This window comes from Vitis riparia, chromosome 17 (assembly GCF_004353265.1).
Source record: "Vitis riparia cultivar Riparia Gloire de Montpellier isolate 1030 chromosome 17, EGFV_Vit.rip_1.0, whole genome shotgun sequence".
Taxonomy (NCBI): Eukaryota; Viridiplantae; Streptophyta; class Magnoliopsida; order Vitales; family Vitaceae; genus Vitis; species Vitis riparia.
Genome location: NC_048447.1, coordinates 17,635,472 through 17,653,093, shown reverse-complemented (window position 1 = coordinate 17,653,093; position 17,622 = coordinate 17,635,472). Strand labels below are relative to the sequence as shown.

The window sequence follows — 17,622 nt, the reverse complement described above, 5'->3', positions numbered from 1 at the left end:
AAAGATAACATTATATACTAATAACCAAGTCATTTGGCCTTTACAAGTTTTTCCCAATTCTAATTGAAACTTGACTTCTGCAAAGATTTGAGTTTACAGAGTGTGTTTTGAGGGAGTTGGTGAGATTTGGGTGGCTCCAGATTTTGATCCTTATGTGTAATGGTACTGTCTGGAATTTTTATTTTTTTTAGAGATGGAAAAGGGTATATAGCGGCTATAGAGATTGGGATCAAACAGTCATCATCCTTGTATTCCATTTGCCTTTACAGAAAACTGAAGCTTCAGTGGAACAGGTCTTCTGTCTTTATACATATACCTAGGATGATGGGTTGCACCACACTTTTCATGCACAGCATACAAAGGGTGAAGGCATCTTAGCGGAACACATTGCCAATGTAGAATCAAAATAGTAATGCAAAACAAATATTGAACATCATTCTTAATTAGTAGAAGGCAAATACCAATAAAAAAATTTCACTACCCTAACCAAGAACTTTGGTTTACCAATGATGACTCCTACTTAATATTTACATCTCATTCAAGACATCAAAATTGAGTAGATGAGAAGAAAATGGCATTACCACCCTTTTTTTCTCTTTTTTCTAGTATATGATCATCATTCTTATTGCCATGTGCTTTGAGAATTCAGTGAGCCCAGAAGGAAAACTCAGCTGCTGCCATTAGTAGTTGAGGGCCAACTAGTCCAATTTGTAGTCACAGAATCCGGTGAAGCTGGTGGTTGCTTACTCTTCAACAACCCAACACTGTCTGCTGGAATCTCCACCTCCTCTGTCTTTACTATATTGCAACCCTCACTCTCAATGCCCATTAGAACCTCAAGCACTTCATCCATAGCAGGTCTCATTTCCTTCTCATTTTGCAAACACTGAAATGCCAACTCTGCCACTGCCATTATCATCCTCCTTATGTTCTGGTCTGAATCAAACCCAAGGGAACAGTCAACAAGTTCATGCAATGCATGGTTTTGGATCTTGTTGATAGCCATGTTAGACAAGTTAATCTCATGCCGGTGCCTAGTGATATCAACAGCAGGCATTGATGATATAAGCTCAATCAGGACCACCCCAAAGCTATAGACGTCACTCTTGCTTGTAAGCTGGTAGCATTGGTGATAATCGGGATCAACATATCCAGGAGTTCCTTGTGGAGCAGTTGAAACATGGGTAACATCTGTTGGGAAGAGACGGGACAGCCCAAAATCTGCAACTTTCACAGAGAAGTTGTTGTCAAGGAGAATATTGTTGGTTTTGACATCACGGTGGATGATATCAGAAGCATGGAGATATTTCAATGCACTTGCAGTCTCTATGGCAATTTTCATTCGAGTTGGCCATGTGAGTGATCCAGGTTTAGCTTGTTCACCGTGAAGATGATCAGCAACAGTACCGTTAGGAACGTATTCATATACAAGGAGGAGCTCTCTGCTGTGGCGAGAGGTGCACCCATATAGGGAGACTAGGTTTCGGTGGCGCAAAAGTTGGAGGATCTCAACTTCATTCATGAACTGCTCAACCCTCTTGTAATTGTTTTCATATAAGCGCTTCACAGCAACAACACGACCATCACGGAGTTTGCCTGATAAGATCATACAAGAACACAGGAATATTCCATTAAATGGTGCAAATAGGCAAATTCCAACTACAAGAGAGTAACTCCTCTTACCATGATATACGGTGCCAAAACCTCCATCTCCTAGTTCTTTGCTGGAATCAAAATTGTTAGTGGCTTCTTCAAGTTCTTCGTAAGTGAATATATGGACACCGTGTAAGCTGCCCTGGCTCTCAAAAATTGTCTTCGAAGAGGGATCAGAAGAGATAATTCGAGGGAGAAAAGGTGGAGGATAGCGCTTCTTGTAGCGGCGTAGATACATGAGGAAAAAAATGCTTGAAATAAGGAGAGCACCTAATCCAGCACAAACACCTGGAGCGGGGAAATAAACAGGGAGGCATAGAAGCAGTGTGAGGATTGGGCCCGGAAGAAATCTCGCTGTATCTGGTCAAGTAATTAAGTTGACAAAAGAAATTTTCAATTTGGGGGCATATTACCTATAATAACCTTCTTGAGATATTTTGGTTCCTCTGTGATAGCAATAACGAAATACAAAAGAAGTGTTAGTTTAAACATTGATAACTAATCACATACCAATATACGCATTAATGACAAGCTTTATGAACATTGTATCCTCATACACAACCGATAGGACCTGCAGTTCCAAATTTTCTATATGTTTCACTTTCACATTTTCATGTTCTTGGTATTCCACTTATCCATTAAAGGGTTTAGGAAGGGGGGAAAAGGCTGAGCTATGTTGATTGAAGACAAGATCGTAGGAGAATGAAACAGAGCCATAAAATCATCATATTTATGATTTTGATTACGGATGTTTGGGGTAGCCATGTTAGGGTTCTCGCCCATACTAAAACCTGAAAGGATGCTGTGGTGATTGGTCCACACGATGTATCCAGGACTTTACATGAAGAGATGTTAATTAGCATTGAGGGTGTTTCTCTAAGAGGAAGAAAGTGGGGGTGTCTAGAGTCTAGAAACATTTACAGAGGATAGAAAAGCTGGAACAGTAGCAATTTTCAACATCCAATTGGCATGATCTGTGGTTCCATTTTGCCTCATAGCTTGACTGTTGAATCAATACATGTGCCAAGGCGAAAACATTCATGCAAATTTATATTAAATTAACTTGCCCTTAAAAGAAAAAAATGCAGCAGAAAAATATCTAATCGTCCATGAAAAGGAGTCCACAGAGAACTAAATATGTTTCTTCTTGTGATGGTAAGGCCTAAGGTTTACCAGAACTCCTTTCAAGCTTATATAATCATTAACTCTCTTAGAAGTTCCTCCTAAAGCACACATTTGACTTGGGTGAAAGCAAATAGGCTTATCTATTGCTGATCCTAATCATGTCATCTCCAAGACCAGACTAAAAAGAAAAAAGGAGAAAAAAAACACAAAAACAAAAACATGACCTTTGATTAACTGGATTGTCTCCTAATGGTAGCAGAAAGGATGTGAATGAAACCTTGGATATAACCAAAACCTAAACATGTTGAGAAAGCAGCAACTTTTCCTTGCTCTCTCAGCAATCATTGTACAAAATGGCCTAAAAGAAATCAAAGAAAAACCAACACAAAACTGCAAAGAACATCTTGCTTTCTAGGGGTTTTAAATAATTTAGGACCAGAATTCAAATCATCTAACAATGAAACAATTAAATGATGATTGAAACAGATAGTATCAGATAGAATTACCATCATGGCAAGTTCTGAGATGTGGGCGATCCTGGCAAAAACAGAAGAATTCATTGTTTTCAAATCCACAACGCCCACCACTTCTCTCACAAGAGCTACAATTATTTGCAGTCCAACTCAAAACAAACCCCTCCCTCAAAATCTCTGTGAAATTCCAGTTTAACAAATTTCCAAAACCCTCTTCACCATCAATATCGACAGGCACATTAACCATAGATTGGCATGACTCTGTAGAAAAATTCATGTACTCCAAAGCTTCCTCATGAAAGCTAGCAAAGGAGTGAAGAGTAGCATTGCTCATGCAATCAATTGGAATTGTTAAGGTCTCAACAGGAACAGAAGTGCAGTTGTAGAACACCAAGAGATCATAATGAGAAGGACTGTAATTGAATGGAGTCTGATCAAGACTAAAGTTATACAGAGGAGTTGGGCATGAATCACCATCATAGACAGCAGAATTAGACATGAGAAACGAGTGGTTGGTGTAAAAGATCTCTCTAATGACATAATAATCATCAGAAATAGTAAGCCCTGGTTTTTCATCATTGCAAGTGATTGAGAAATTTGGGAAACCACAATAGGATTCTTGTTCTTTAGGAATCCAAAAGGGGTAGCTTATATTTGGACCTGTCCCACAGTTGTGAGGCTTGCAGACCTCAAACTTTGGATCAGCAGATAGGGTTTCTATAACAAAGCTGGTGAAGATGATAATGACTACAATTATAGTGAAGGTGCTTTTCGATATGAAGATGTTTTGGGCATCCATTTGGAGAGGAATAGAGAGAAAGAACAGAGGAAAACAGAGAAGAGGAAGAAATGTGGGGAGTTGGAGGGAAGCATTTGAAGACAATTTCAATGGAGTTGGCTTGACTTCTTGTATCTTTGTCTTTTAAGTCATAAGTTTTACCCCTGTTTTGTTTTGGCTTATAATTGGAGTTTGAAAAGGCTTGCTTGGCCGGGGGAACCCAACTTGCGCTTCAAGTAAATATCAACTTCGATTCTCCCTTGCCTCAAGGTTGAAAAATTTATGAACACAGAAAATATAACCTTTAAATTTAATAAATATAAATAAGTAAATAAATAAATAACAACGATGTTGACCCGTTCACTACCTAACGAAATTTCAGAACTATAACTTTATAAGATCTGTAATAAATTTCAAACTTCAACCAAAAAGTTGGTAATGGGTCCTGAATCTGCAATTTGGACAACCACTAGTATTGGATGAGAATCTCAATATTTCTTGCAACAGATGTGATAGCGCTGTTTGTTTTGTTCTGATGCTGAAAAGGGATTTTTAGAGTACTGATGGATATAAAGATTGGTTTGAATCACTACTGTATGTGTGCTTTGTAAGCTCGGTTGATGGAGGAGCTTAGTTGGTGTAAGCTTGAAAAGAGTTCAAACAGGAATGATTGGATTGAGCTGCCTTTGTTTAATCATTACGAGGATCACCAGCCCACTCATAGACACCAAATCACATCAACTGCTAAACTGCCCAGTCATAGCTGCACAGAAAATTTCTCTCTGCTCGCCTTCCTACCGGCCATTCCCAACATTTTCTTTCTCTTCCCTGTTCTCCTCAGCTTTCTCTCTTTTATTCCTTACCAAAATCAGCTTCTCAAATTTCTCAAAGAAAAGGGTAAATTTTTGGTGTCCTTTATATGCACTTCTGTTTTTGAAAATTGTTTAATTTTTTTAACTGATTGGTGTATCTATGTTAACAAAAATTGAGAACTCAATTTCTCAATTTCCCTTTTATAAATTTGTTAAGAAAAATTGGAAATATAAAATATTATGATAGCAGAAAATCAATGTTTTAAATCTTGCTAATAATTGAGAACTCAAATCTTATACACAAAAATTAAACAGAAAAAAATAATAGATAAAATCAAAATTATATTAATAGAAATACAGGAATAATTTTTTGTGACACGATTTATACAAAAAATATATAAATAATTGTCAAATTCGATCTTTGAAGTGATTTTAATTTAAGGATGGTGACTACGTATTCTTAAAATGATCGAGAATAAAGATATTGAACGAATAGACTTTTAATTTAAAACTGGCGTCACTTAGAAACATGGAACGCAGTCTGACGAAAGCTTGACGTTGGGAAGATTTTTTGAAAATTATGCATCTTCTTTTGATTTGCCCAAAAACGGGGAAGTGACCCCCTATCCTCTGCAAATTTTCTTCTGATGACAAACCGTTCTCAAATGGATGCCAAGAGCTTCCAGCAGTTCTCCATCATCTCTTCTCCATTGCCTTCCCCACATGTTGTTGCAGCGATGATCAGCAATTCATGGACTGCAGTGCAAGTGCGGAGACATAAAAAACATTGGCTATCCTTTCTGGGGACATGATCGACCCGAGTTCTGAGGCCGTCAAGGGTTCGAGCTTGAGTGCGAAGATGATCTTTACCCTGTTATAGATACTGGCTCTTTGGAATTCCGCATTCTTGATATCAATCCGTCCAGTCATATGACGAGGATTGCAAGAATGGATTTCTGGGGTGAGTCTTGTCCTAAAAATTTCACCACCACTTCCTCCACTCTCAATCACAGTTTGCCCGATTACGCTGATACCAATAGGAACCTGAGTTTGTTCTACGGTTGCTCTGACGAGTTCCTGTTCCAACTCCCGGATAACTGGACTTCTAGCAACACTTTTACATGCCAGATAGAGGGTATCAATGGCAGTGCTGCTTTCTACTTGGATGAATCGTTTGCAGGAGTTGAGAATCCAATCAGAAGGACATGCATAATCAATGTTACGCTTCGAGTTCTTGGAGCAGCGTTTGAAGAACTCAATCGGAACAGGAGGATGAATGAAACTATTAGTAAAGAGGAACTGGAGGAAGCTTTGAATATGGGGTTTGAATATGTGGTCTTAGTCAATCTAGAAGAAAACACCATACTGATCCAAGACCACAAGGTTCAATTCAAGGGTAGAACCCAAAGTCACTGGATGAATCCTGTTCTCGTGCTCTTTTTCATGTTGGTAAGGCACCTCTTCAGTCACAACATTTCTGTAATATATGACTTTATGTTTTTCCATCTCAAGACATGCTAGAACAGAGTATTATAACATAACAGAAAATGAAGAAAAAAAGAACATTTATGATATTTGGAACTATAAATAAGAAATCCAGCTTATATATAAGATTGTTTCTCTTGTTGCAGGGTCAAAGATCAGTTTGAGGAATCTTGCAGTTGGTAATTCTCTGTTCATATGTACTAATTTGTTCCTCCATATATGGACAGAAAATTCAAAGAGAAGTGCTCTTGTGGTACTCTGCTTGTTGCTATATTTTCTAAGGTTCCTGACCCCCTGTCTTTTGCCCTTCTCTTCTTGATTACAGCCATTGCAACAGCAGGAACCGGGGTTTTGTTCACTTGCTCTCTCATAGTCTTCTGCTCTAGGGGAAAATTCTGACGATGGAGATCAAAGCATCGAGGCGTTTGTTAAGAATCATGGATCCTGGCCCCCAAAAGGCATTAGTTATTCAGATGTCAAGAAAATGACGAAATCATTTAAGGATCAATTAGGTCAAGGAGGTTATGGTAGTGTGTACAAAGGGGAGCTAGTTGATGGTGGTCTTGTTGCTGTCAAAGTTGTTGGTACTCAACATCCTCCTAGATGAAGATTTTTGTCCCAAAATCTCTCATTTTGGCCTTGCTAAACTTTGCCATAGAAAAGATGGTGTGGTATCGATGTGGGATGCTAGACGGACGATGGGGTACGTGGCTTCAGAAGTGTTCAACAGAAATTTTGGAGAAGTCTCCAGCAAATCAGATGTCTATAGCTACGGAATGATGATTCTGGAGATGGTTGGGGGAAGAAAAAACATCAATGTTGCGGCCAGTCACACCAGCAAGATATACTTTCCACATTGGGTTTATAAGCGTCTTGGGCTGACTGAAGATCTAGGATTGCAGGGAATTGTGAGCAAAGAAGAAAATGAAATTGGGAGAAAGATGATACTAGTGGGTTTGTGGTGCATACAGACAGACCCATCACATAGACCATCCATGAGTAAGATAATTGACATGTTGGAAGGAAGCATGGAAGCCCTGCAAATCCCTCTCAAGCCTTTCCTATCTTCCCGTTCAAGATCACCAACAGATTCTTCCATTTCTGCCCTGATGGATATATAATGTATTTCTGGAATAAACATACCATGTTTTTGGTCAATCAAACTCGTATCTAGAGAAGATTATGATAGAGTAATTCTATATTTCTTGTTACTAGATTGATTAAGCAATTCTTATGCCTCCATAAAAGCAAATCAAGGATGCTTATATCTATCCCATACTAATTCTATCAATATTGAAATCAATGAAAGGACCAAAGCACTCTTAACTTTTATTATTGTGGCACCTTAATTATCATGGATTACCAATTTCCCATCTAATAAGTAATTAAACATTGTAAACCCTTTATAATTATGATAAATTTTAGTATTTTGAGATATTTGAAAATATTCTAAGTTATTATTTTTAAATTTATTAATTTTCAAATATTTTATCTTAATTATATTAAATGAAAGCTTAAATTTTTTTGAAGATGTTTAAAAATATGCTAAATTACTATTATTCTTCTAATTATTAGTGTTCTAGTATCTTTATTTTAATTATATGAAATAAGCATACATACAATAATTATTTTTATAAGTGTAGATATAGCTAATTCATAAAAATATCGTAAAAAAACTTCAATAAAATAATAAAACAAAAACTAATATATTATTTTTTTCAAAAAAATAATACATATAATATAATTTGTGACATTCAAATATACAAAAGAAATGATGATATATGTATGATTTTTAAAAAATATTTATAATTTTATTTTCAAATTTATATTTTTGTTATATTTAATTAGTATATAAAATATAAAAAAGAGTTTTTAAAAACATTATGATAATGATTTTATATTGTTAATAATTGGTTAAATGAAATTTGAAAATAAAATAATTAATACAAAATATTAAAATAAAATGATAATTTATATTGTTTGTGCTTATGATTTAATTTAATTATTTTATATTAAAATATTTGAGTTTTTAAAAATCAAGAAAGTTTAGGAACTCAAATATTTTGTATATTAAATTAAATCATAAGCTTTTGTTTATATATTTTGTAAGAAAAATACATTAATAAAAATGACTTTTATGGCAAAGCATGCTGAGTTTTCATATGGCAAATACTCTCTACAGGTTCCTCTGAGTTCTCTGACTAGTCGTCCCGCACGATTTTTCATTGAAGATACAGAGACTTAGGAGACGTTTATTCAGTCAATGCGTCAATGTTAATGAGTTAAATTAGAAGTCGTATCAAAAGATTCCTTTGCACATATGGTCCAAGGCCATTACTGATTCCTAGTATTAATATATAAGCAACCATGCTTCATAACAGCTAAGGGAAACCAAATCTATGGTATTAAGCCAGTAGTGCTCCCACAAATTAATTTATTTCTTTCATGAACTTCACTGCCATGGCACACCCCCTCTTCTTCCTGGTTCTCTCCATCTTCCCCACCGCCTTCGGCACCGCCGCAAGCTTATCGTCATCATACTGTCTGACAACTGGCTGTGGTAACGATGTACAGATAAGGTACCCTTTCTGGTGTCTAGACAACACCACCTTTACCGAATTTTGTGGGTACCGTGACTTCAGTTTCACTTGCTTCGACTCCGGTGAGCCCATATTGAGTCTACCCAGTGATTCATACTACGTCAAAAATATTAATTATGAAGAATATACCCTCACCGTGGTGGATATTGACATTTTGGACCAACCGTGCCCCAGGAAGTCTCACAACCTTACTATCGATGCCACACTTCCGTTGTATTACTCTACTTTGGATTTGAACCTTACTTTTTATTTTAATTGCACTTCCACCCCTTCCATTTTACAACATATACAGTCCTTAGCATCCTATGCGATGAAGTCTTATGTTTTTATAGTGGAAGAGGAGACGGACGACTTTGATTGGTTGGAAAATTGCGAGGAGAAGGTAGTGGCGACGGTGATGGAGGAGGAAATCAGTATTGTGAACTTGAGTGGTGGGTTTGGTGGGGCCATGAAGAAGAGCTTTATACTTGATTGGCGAAGTGTTAGAGATTGTGGAGAGTGTGAGGCATATGATGGGTTGTGTGGGTATAATAATGCTCAAGGGGAGGGCTTGTGCTTTTGCAAGGATGGCTCCATAAGTAGGGTGTAGACCCCCATTTGGGACTTTTTTTTTTCTTTTGTGTTTCTGCAGGTTACTCTTTTTGACAGGTGTAAGGCTCTTAAGATGACAAGTGGAGAGTTCTCTATGAGCCAAATGCTGCCTCCTGGTTGGTCATTGTGGAATCAGATATTGCTTTTTGAAGAGCTATCAGGAGGCGACACCTGGAGGAGGAGATGCAGAGGACATTCAGAGTCTGTTATGAGGGGAGCGTCTCCTGCAGTTGAAGGAGGTTGCTTTTTTGGACGTGTTTGCAGAGAGAGTGGAGGCAGGGTTTCTGTTATAGAGGAGGCTACCAGACAGAGAGAGCTTTTGGGGTGAGGGGGAGCTTTTGTTGGGTTGCTGGAAGAAGTTACAGGGAGGTGAGAGAGGAGACTGGAGAGAGCTCACTGAGGCTGGTCTGAGAGATATTTTTTTTGGGGAAGCTTCTGGTCTGGATTTTTTTTTTAGAGAGGGAGCAGAGCAGTTACGGGGAGGTTTTGAGTGAGAGCTTGAGGAAAGAGAAACAGAGGAGGTTTTTGAGTGAGAGCTTGAGGGAAGAGAAAACAGAGGAGGTCCTGGAGCTTCAAAGAGAGTATTCGTTTAGCAGAGGAGCAGCAAACTGTGGGTGGCTAGGAGGACGAGAAAACCAGAGGTCTGAAAAGAGTGAGCAGAAAGCAAGTGGTATTACCTTCACTTGAGGAAACCAGGTACGTATTCTGCAATCCTCTGATTCCTCATTATTCTTTGTTTTCCTCAGTTTGTCATTGATTGTTTTTCAGCATTATGTTGATTGTGAGAAAGTATAGAGAATCACATGTTTTCTCTTGAGTGATCTCTAAGTTGCTTTTATAGTGCTTTAATGTGTTCATTCTTCATTTGGGTTCTGTTGGGAACTAGTCTTGACTTCGTTCTTCCTCGATGTTTGCAGTCGCGTTACCCACTCATATCTGAATTATACCTCTTGTCTAACCCACTCATTTTCTTTCAAGTTCATTGATCGTCCATGAGATGAAACTTGGACTAAGTTTTTTTAATTAAATTTGTTTTAGTTTTTTTTTTTCCTTTGTTTTCCCCTCCCTTTTATTTTCTCCTGCTTCTGGCTGGCAATGGTGATGGACTTCTCTTCTTCTCGAGAAGATTTTATGATGTTATGAGGTATTGTTGCGTTTGACATCGGATGATTAGGTTTGTTCCCACTTGAATCAGCTTCCGGGTTCTTTGAGATATCGGGTATTGAGGGTGCAGAAGTTAGAGTGCCAAGTGATGAGTTTGAGAGAATTTCAGGAAATGAAGTAAGCACAGTCATGTTACCAAAGGTTTCTTTTGGTACTGTAGAAGAACAAGATGCTTTTTGGTGGGATACATGAAGGACGCAACTCTCAATTTACTGCTTGGTTCTTCCTCGAGTTTATTCAGGCTTTGATGCAGAAATTGATCATAGAGGAAGGTGTAACATTCAGAAATTACTCTCACAGAGAGAGGATGGATAAGATTGATATCATCCGAGTAATGGCCAGATCATCCCCATTTGACAAGCTTTTGATGGTGCAGAGCTTGAAGAAGAAAGGCCATGTGGTAGCAGTCACATGTGATGGCACCAATGATGCCCCTGCTCTAAAAGAAGCAGACATTGGGCTCTCCATGGGAATTCAAGGCACAGAAGTTGCAAAAGAGAGCTCAGACATTGTCATCCTGGATGACAACTTCACTTCTGTGGTGACAGTTATGAAATGGGGAAGATGTGTATATAATAACCTTCAAAAGTTCATCCAGTTTCAACTCACAATCAATGTTGCTGCCCTAGGCATCAATTTTGTTGCTGCAGTTGCTTCTGGGAAAGTTCCTCTTACTGCTGTCCAGCTGTTGTGGGTGAACCTGATACAGGATGCCTTTGGAGCTTTAGCCTTGGCCACTGAGCAACCCACTAATGATCTATTGATGAAGCCACCTGTGGGTCGATCCAAGCCACTCATAACTAATGTCATGTGGAGGAATCTCATCCATTACTTTTACTATCCCTCTTCTGTCATAATAGTGTGAACACATGGCTAGTATCATCTCTGCAGCTCCCTTCCAATGTACGTGAACTGCACAAATTTGGCTTTGCATTGTGCTCAGTAAAGATAAAGGGAGAAGAGAAGAAAATCTCAACCACATGCATAACCATGCCTCGTCTTCATACCCATTCTTTTCCTCACCACCCCACCTTCATTATTTCATATCCATACATACCATCAATTCCAAAACCACCGTCCCTATCCACCATGCCCATCATCAACGTCCATCATCACATCCCTACATCATACTTCATTCCCTCATACCCTATTTGTTAGTCTCTGCCCAAATTCTTATTTTTCCTCGTGCATGAAAATCCTCACACCCACTTCATAATTCCTATCCTCATGCCCACAGCCAGTACATATATCACTACATAATCTCTACCTTCATTCCTATGCATATGGTCATTGACTTGTACTGCGTTCCTATTGTACCATTACACTCCATTCCCATTGTCCCCACTACCAAGTCTACCCCTCCTCACATGTCTCTCACCATTTTCTCACTCTAAAACCTACTCATACCCATCTTTCAAACTATCCATAACCCCACCCAAAACCACTTGAATCTATCATCATCTATATCCTCACATCTACCCAACTTCTCCATATTCACGTGATCGTAGCCACCTATATCCTATTAGACACCATCCATACCCGTGTTCTCTGCCCATTCCACTCTCTAAACCTTCCCATGCATGCCACTACTCTGTTAATACCCATAAACCCACTGCTCATGGCCGATACTCCCCTCATTACCTTCTATCACTCATCCATTCCGCCATTAAGTGCACACCTTCTTTGGTAAGGCTGCTCACCTTGTTGACAACACCAACCATCAGAGCCACTTCCAAAAGGTGTTGACTGTCATTGGGAACTTCTGTGTATACTCCATTGCGTTTGGCATAATAGTAGAAATGGTGGTGATGTACCCAATTCAGAGACGCAAGTACAGGGAAGGGATCTGAATTCTAACTGGCTTTGCTCCTCTCGTTAACAATGGTGTTTTTCGTGATCTCAAGCGGAGCGAGTCTAGGTTGTAGCTTTTCCGATGCCTAAGAAGGAGTTTGCTACTGACCTGTTCATCAAGACGCATCCGAATACGATGACCGTGGGGTTGTTATCACTGTTTTTCTGGTATGGAGCCAGCTGCCGTTGAGTTACACGTTATCTCAGTCGGGAAACTAACGATCCTTGGTATCCCCAATTGCATTGGTAGCGAAGGCATTGATACCTCAACTGGGATGAAGGCTACATTCTCCTTTGGTAGCAGCAAGAGTAAAACGAGGGCTCAAAGTGCATCATACTTCCAGAAAGCTGGAGGTCATTCTTGTTATATCAACCGAGGCATGCTATATAGATTTGATCGTCACGGCAGAAGCAATATTTTCCCAGGGAGTGAAGAAACTGCGGGCAAAATATAGTTCATGCTTTTGATACCACGGAGCAAGTGCCCTCCATAGCACGAGTAGACTCAATTGGGTCGTTGGCTTTTTGAGGCGCCTGATCCTGATGAAGCTGTGGCTGAGTTGGACGCTTTGAATAAAGAGCATTTGATGAATCCCAGATAATTCAAGGTTTGACAGGGTCTCATTTAGTTGTCAGAGATGCTTCCATGAAAGGTTTTACTTGATTTAATTTGCAGTTGGAGTGTGATGACGCATCATGGGTGCTTGAATTGACATTTATCAGAAGCTTCAGAAATCCAAGTTTGAGTCATTAGAGATAAAGCTAGCTGCTGGTTTGGTGTCGACTGGGAGAGTTTCTGACGTATAAGGAACACTGGATGTCCTCAGAGTTGAAGCCGCTGGCAGATTTGAGTTGGCATGTAACCCCGTTCGAGGAGAAATTATAAAGGGCATTATCAGAAGAGAATATGATCTCTCAAAAGAAGCGAATCAATGGGAAACCGGTAAAATTTTGAAGAGAATGAGGAAAGTGATACAACTCTATCTCAGTCTACAGTGGAGTCAAAATGTGACTAGAATGCCTGTGGTTTGGTAACAGTAGTGGTGACATATACAGAGGGTAAAAAAGGAAAGATCTAATTTGAGAGATGGAGCCCACATCCAGCATGATTCTTCCATGGGCCCACGCTACAAGTTTCTCGTTTGCATAACCATTTTTTATCTTAGGACATTTGCCATCCCCCCCCTCTATTACCATTTATTTTGAAAAATAATTCTCATGTTCTTTCTCTCTGAATAACTTTTCAAATCTCTTTTCTTCAAGATAATTTTTCAGATTTAGGTTTTTAAGTAATTCCAACTCCACTTTCCTTTTTATTTTTATTTTGTCCTTAGAATTTTTAAGTTCCAAAAGTCCTATTTTCAATAAAATTTGGCCTCCATTTTCCTTTTGGAGAGCCACTTTCAAATTTTTCATGATTTTAAAACGTTTTAAAATAAACATGAATTTAAATTCTGTAATTCCGAGTGATGGAATTTACGGAATTAATTCATGCTAAAATAAATGGGCTTTGGTGGGGGCCCCACATATATGATTTCATGACTGATTGACTGGTTAGTTGACTTGTCTGCCATGTGTGATTAATTTATTCTGTTCCTTGATATACATATAGTCATTCTGTGTTTATTCACTAACCCCATTCCATGATAGTGCGTTGCTGTTTGCTGCCCAGGTACGCATTCATTCACTCTGATCTATGTCTATGCATGTTCTGACTCTCATATGTGCATGATTGATTCGAGTATTCATTGATTTTCTCATTGATTGCCATGTCACCTTCATTTTATTAGTAGAGACCCGACCTTAGGGACTTAGAAGGGTGCTACGATCTTTACCGAACCTTCCTGATAAGTAACCTGACCCCCAAACCCGATCCGGTTTTTCACAGACCACCTTTTCCAAAATAAGGAGTCACACTTAGGGTTTTTCTTTCTTATTTTGTTTACCCTTTAAAAAATAAAACAAAAATAAGTGGCGACTCTAAGTCATTTTCAAACAACAAATAAAATCAATTTTTCAAATAAAAATCGAGCTCGCCATCGAGTGGAAAACGCATGAGCACGAAATGCGGGGTCCACATAGGGATAATTGTAAAGGTATGTTCTTCTTTTACCTTTTACTAATTAAAATTTAAAGATAATGACGATGTGATTTTGTAGCCGTTGGTTTTGAGGACTTGTGGCTGGTTCAATCGCATGGTCTGGTGGGCTATTTTGTGGTTGACCCTTTTTGCTTCATATGGTTTTGGGAGCCCAATGATTGGGTGAAATCAACATGGGTTTGGCCCATTAGATGTGTTGACCCAACTATGAGAATAGGCACTATGCTGCATTTGGTTGTTTGGTATTTACGGTGCTCATAAATCCTTTTAGGTTTTGAACCTTGCTTTTCCTTATACCATTATACTTATCTTCATGTCATTAAATTTGAGTCAACAGTCCATTCCATAAGCATTAGTGAGAGGAAAAAATGTTTTTTATATTCTATCATTTTCCACACTCTATTATCTTGATCATAATTTTATATTTGATATCATTTTTTATCTTTAATAACATTCTTTAAATTCTTTATGATAATATTTGAGTCTAATCAATAGTTTAAACATGTTCAAATAAAATTGGACCCCATACTCGATATGGTCAGATGTCAAAGACTGAACCATAGCTAGAAGATTTTGAAACAATATATTGGTATTGGAATAACATTTAAGAATAGTGGAGGGAAGGGGATGAAGATATTCTTTGTTAGTATCCAAGATTCGTTCCTGTTTCTGCCTTCTGACTTCAAACGTTTACCTGCCATAAAGACTTCTATAAAATTGAATTATAAAAAACTGTTGAAGACGTGCTTAGGACTGCTAAATGTTTTAAAGTCGTTGTTGCTAGTTTTTAGGTGTTGGTTGTTTTTCCGTTTTTTTGCATGTTTTGTTCATGACGTAATCCTTTGTCCACGTTTATAGTGGGTAGTTGTTGATTAAGTTTTTTTTATTTATAATTTCTTATGATTAATGAATTGTTGTTGTTCTAGTTTGTTTTTCTTCTACAATATCTTTTTGTTTTTTCTTCATCCTTGTTTTTGAAAAAACTACAATTGGTATCGGAGCTCCTACTCTTAAGGGATTAGTGGTGTTTAGGTTAAGTTCTCAAAGACGCCATGGAAGTCGAATCAAGATTTTCTTCAATCACCCCTCCAGTCTTCGATGGTGACAATTATCAATTCTGGGCCGTTATGATGGAGATGTACCTTGATGCTATGGACCTTTGGGAAGCTATGGAAGAGGATTATGAAATCATTCCTCTTCTGAACAATCCGACGATGGCTCAAATTAAACATCACAAGGAAAGAAAAACAAAGAAGTCCAAGGAAAAAGCCTGCTTGTATGCTGCCGTTTCTTCCATAATCTTCACTCACATCATGTCATTAAGATCAACAAAGGTGATCTGGGATTATCCCAAGACGGAATACGAGGTAGATGAAAGAATAAGAGGAATGCAAGTTTTGAATATGATTTGGGACTTTGAGTTGCAGAAGATGAAGGAGACAAAATCCATCAAAAAGTATTTTGATAGGCGGCTTAACATTGCAAACCGAGTTAGATTACTTGGTTCTTCCTTGCCAGACTCAAGGATAGTTAAAAAAATCCTTGTGACGATGCCTAAAAGATTTGAGGCATCCATTACAGCCTTAGAAAACACTAAGGACTTGTCAATGATCACACTCACAGAGGTTTTAAATGCACTGCAAACACAGAAGCAAAAAAGAGTTATGAGGTAGGACAGTGCTATCGAGGGTGCTTTACCAGTCAAACATCATGTGAATGCAAGAAATAACAAGAACAAGAAGGGTAAAAAACATCAAGGCGCAAATGGAGAATATGCAACCAACAACAACAAGAGCAAAACTGGAAACAAAAAGGAACCCCATCCTCCCTGTCAGCATTGTGGTGAAAATCTCATCTATATTTCAAATGTTGGAGAAGACTTGACGCCAAGTGCACCAAATGCAACCAGATGGGGCATGAAGCTGTCATCTGCAAAAACAAAAATCAGCAACATGGTGAAGAGGCACAAGTTGCTGATCAAGAGGAGGATCAACTATTCGTGGCTACATGTTTCTCTGGCATGGAATCAAGTGAGAGTTGGCTCATTGATAGTGGTTGCACTCACCACATGACACATAACAAAGATCTATTCAGGGAACTAAGAAGCACAAACATGTCCAATGTTCGAATTGGAAATGGGCAGTACATTACCGTGGAAGGAAAGTGAACAATTGCAATTTCAAGCTGTTTAAGTACAAAACTCATTTCTGATGTGTTGTATGTCCCTGAAATAGATCAAAATTTGTTAGGTGTTAGAAAACTAATTGAAAAGGATTATAAAGTTGTGTTTGAAGACAAAACTTGCTTGATTAAAGATGCGGTTGACCAAGATATTTTCAGGGTAAAAATGAAAGAGAAAAACTTTGCTCTAAATCCATTGGAGGAGGAACAAATTGTTTTTCCAATCAAAGAAAATTTCACAGAGGTGTGGCACAAAAGGCTTGGGCACCATCATCATTAGGGACTATTATAGATGAAATCCAAGATAATGGCGAATAATCTTCCAGACTTTGATGATCACATTCCAAATTGCAAAGCATGTCTGTTTGGTAAGCAAAACAAAAAACCATTCCCCAATGCGACATGGAGAGTATCAAAAAAGCTGCAATTGATTCATTTAGACATTGCAGGCCCTCAAAGAACACATTCTTTAAAAGGTAGTCTTTATTATGTTGTATTTATTGATGATTTTACTTGGATGTGTTGGATTTTCTTTTTAAAGCACAAATCTGAGGTAGCACAAGTCTTCTGGAAATTTAAAGTCAAAGTTGAAAATGAGAGTGGTTGTAGAGTTCAAACTTTTAGATCAAACAATGACAAGGAATACACATCTGAATCATTCAATTGATTCTACGAGAAGGCAGACATTCAACATCAATTTACCGCTCCATATACTTTGCAACAAAATGGAGTAAGTGAGAGATGAAACAGATACATTTTGGAGATGACAAGATGTATGTTACATGAGAAGAATCTACCTAAGCAGTTT

At 38.1% G+C, this 17,622-nt stretch overlaps 3 protein-coding genes across 3 annotated transcripts; 2 read left to right on the top strand and 1 right to left on the bottom strand.

Annotated features, from left to right (window-relative positions):
* Positions 1–396: 396 nt before the first annotated feature.
* On the bottom strand, positions 397–4,050 carry LOC117904184 (LEAF RUST 10 DISEASE-RESISTANCE LOCUS RECEPTOR-LIKE PROTEIN KINASE-like 1.2). The gene is made up of 4 exons (XM_034816696.1): positions 3,274–4,050; positions 2,164–2,224; positions 1,684–2,013; positions 397–1,596 (listed from the first exon to the last, which is right to left on the bottom strand). The coding sequence occupies exons 1-4, from the start codon at positions 4,048–4,050 to the stop codon at positions 668–670; spliced, it is 2,097 nt and encodes a 698-aa protein (XP_034672587.1). The 3' UTR covers positions 397–667.
* A 2,830-nt stretch (positions 4,051–6,880) lies between these two features.
* Positions 6,881–7,447, top strand: LOC117904183 (LEAF RUST 10 DISEASE-RESISTANCE LOCUS RECEPTOR-LIKE PROTEIN KINASE-like 2.1). The gene has a single exon (XM_034816695.1). It carries the CDS (start codon positions 6,881–6,883, stop codon positions 7,445–7,447), a length of 567 nt encoding a protein of 188 aa, XP_034672586.1.
* Positions 7,448–15,685: 8,238 nt separating this feature from the next.
* LOC117904182 lies at positions 15,686–16,800 on the top strand. Its single transcript, XM_034816694.1, has 2 exons — positions 15,686–16,302; positions 16,512–16,800. Exons 1-2 carry the CDS (start codon positions 15,686–15,688, stop codon positions 16,798–16,800), a joined length of 906 nt encoding a protein of 301 aa, XP_034672585.1.
* The last annotated feature ends 822 nt before the right edge of the window (positions 16,801–17,622 follow it).

What these genes read in the sequence shown, in the direction of transcription:
- LOC117904184 (XM_034816696.1), bottom strand. Translation starts at nt 4,050, where the DNA reads ATGGATGCCCAAAACATCTTCATATCGAAAAGCACCTTCACTATAATT. An exon ending in TGTCATTAATGCGTATATTG is followed by an intron (nt 2,014 to 2,163) that starts GTATGTGATTAG and finishes TTACTTGACCAG; the next exon opens with ATACAGCGAGATTTCTTCCG. An exon ending in TTTTGGCACCGTATATCATG is followed by an intron (nt 1,597 to 1,683) that starts GTAAGAGGAGTT and finishes TGATCTTATCAG; the next exon opens with GCAAACTCCGTGATGGTCGT.
- LOC117904183 (XM_034816695.1), top strand. Translation starts at nt 6,881, where the DNA reads ATGGTGGTCTTGTTGCTGTCAAAGTTGTTGGTACTCAACATCCTCCTA.
- LOC117904182 (XM_034816694.1), top strand. Translation starts at nt 15,686, where the DNA reads ATGGAAGTCGAATCAAGATTTTCTTCAATCACCCCTCCAGTCTTCGAT. An exon ending in AAGCAAAAAAGAGTTATGAG is followed by an intron (nt 16,303 to 16,511) that starts GTAGGACAGTGC and finishes ATGTTGGAGAAG; the next exon opens with ACTTGACGCCAAGTGCACCA.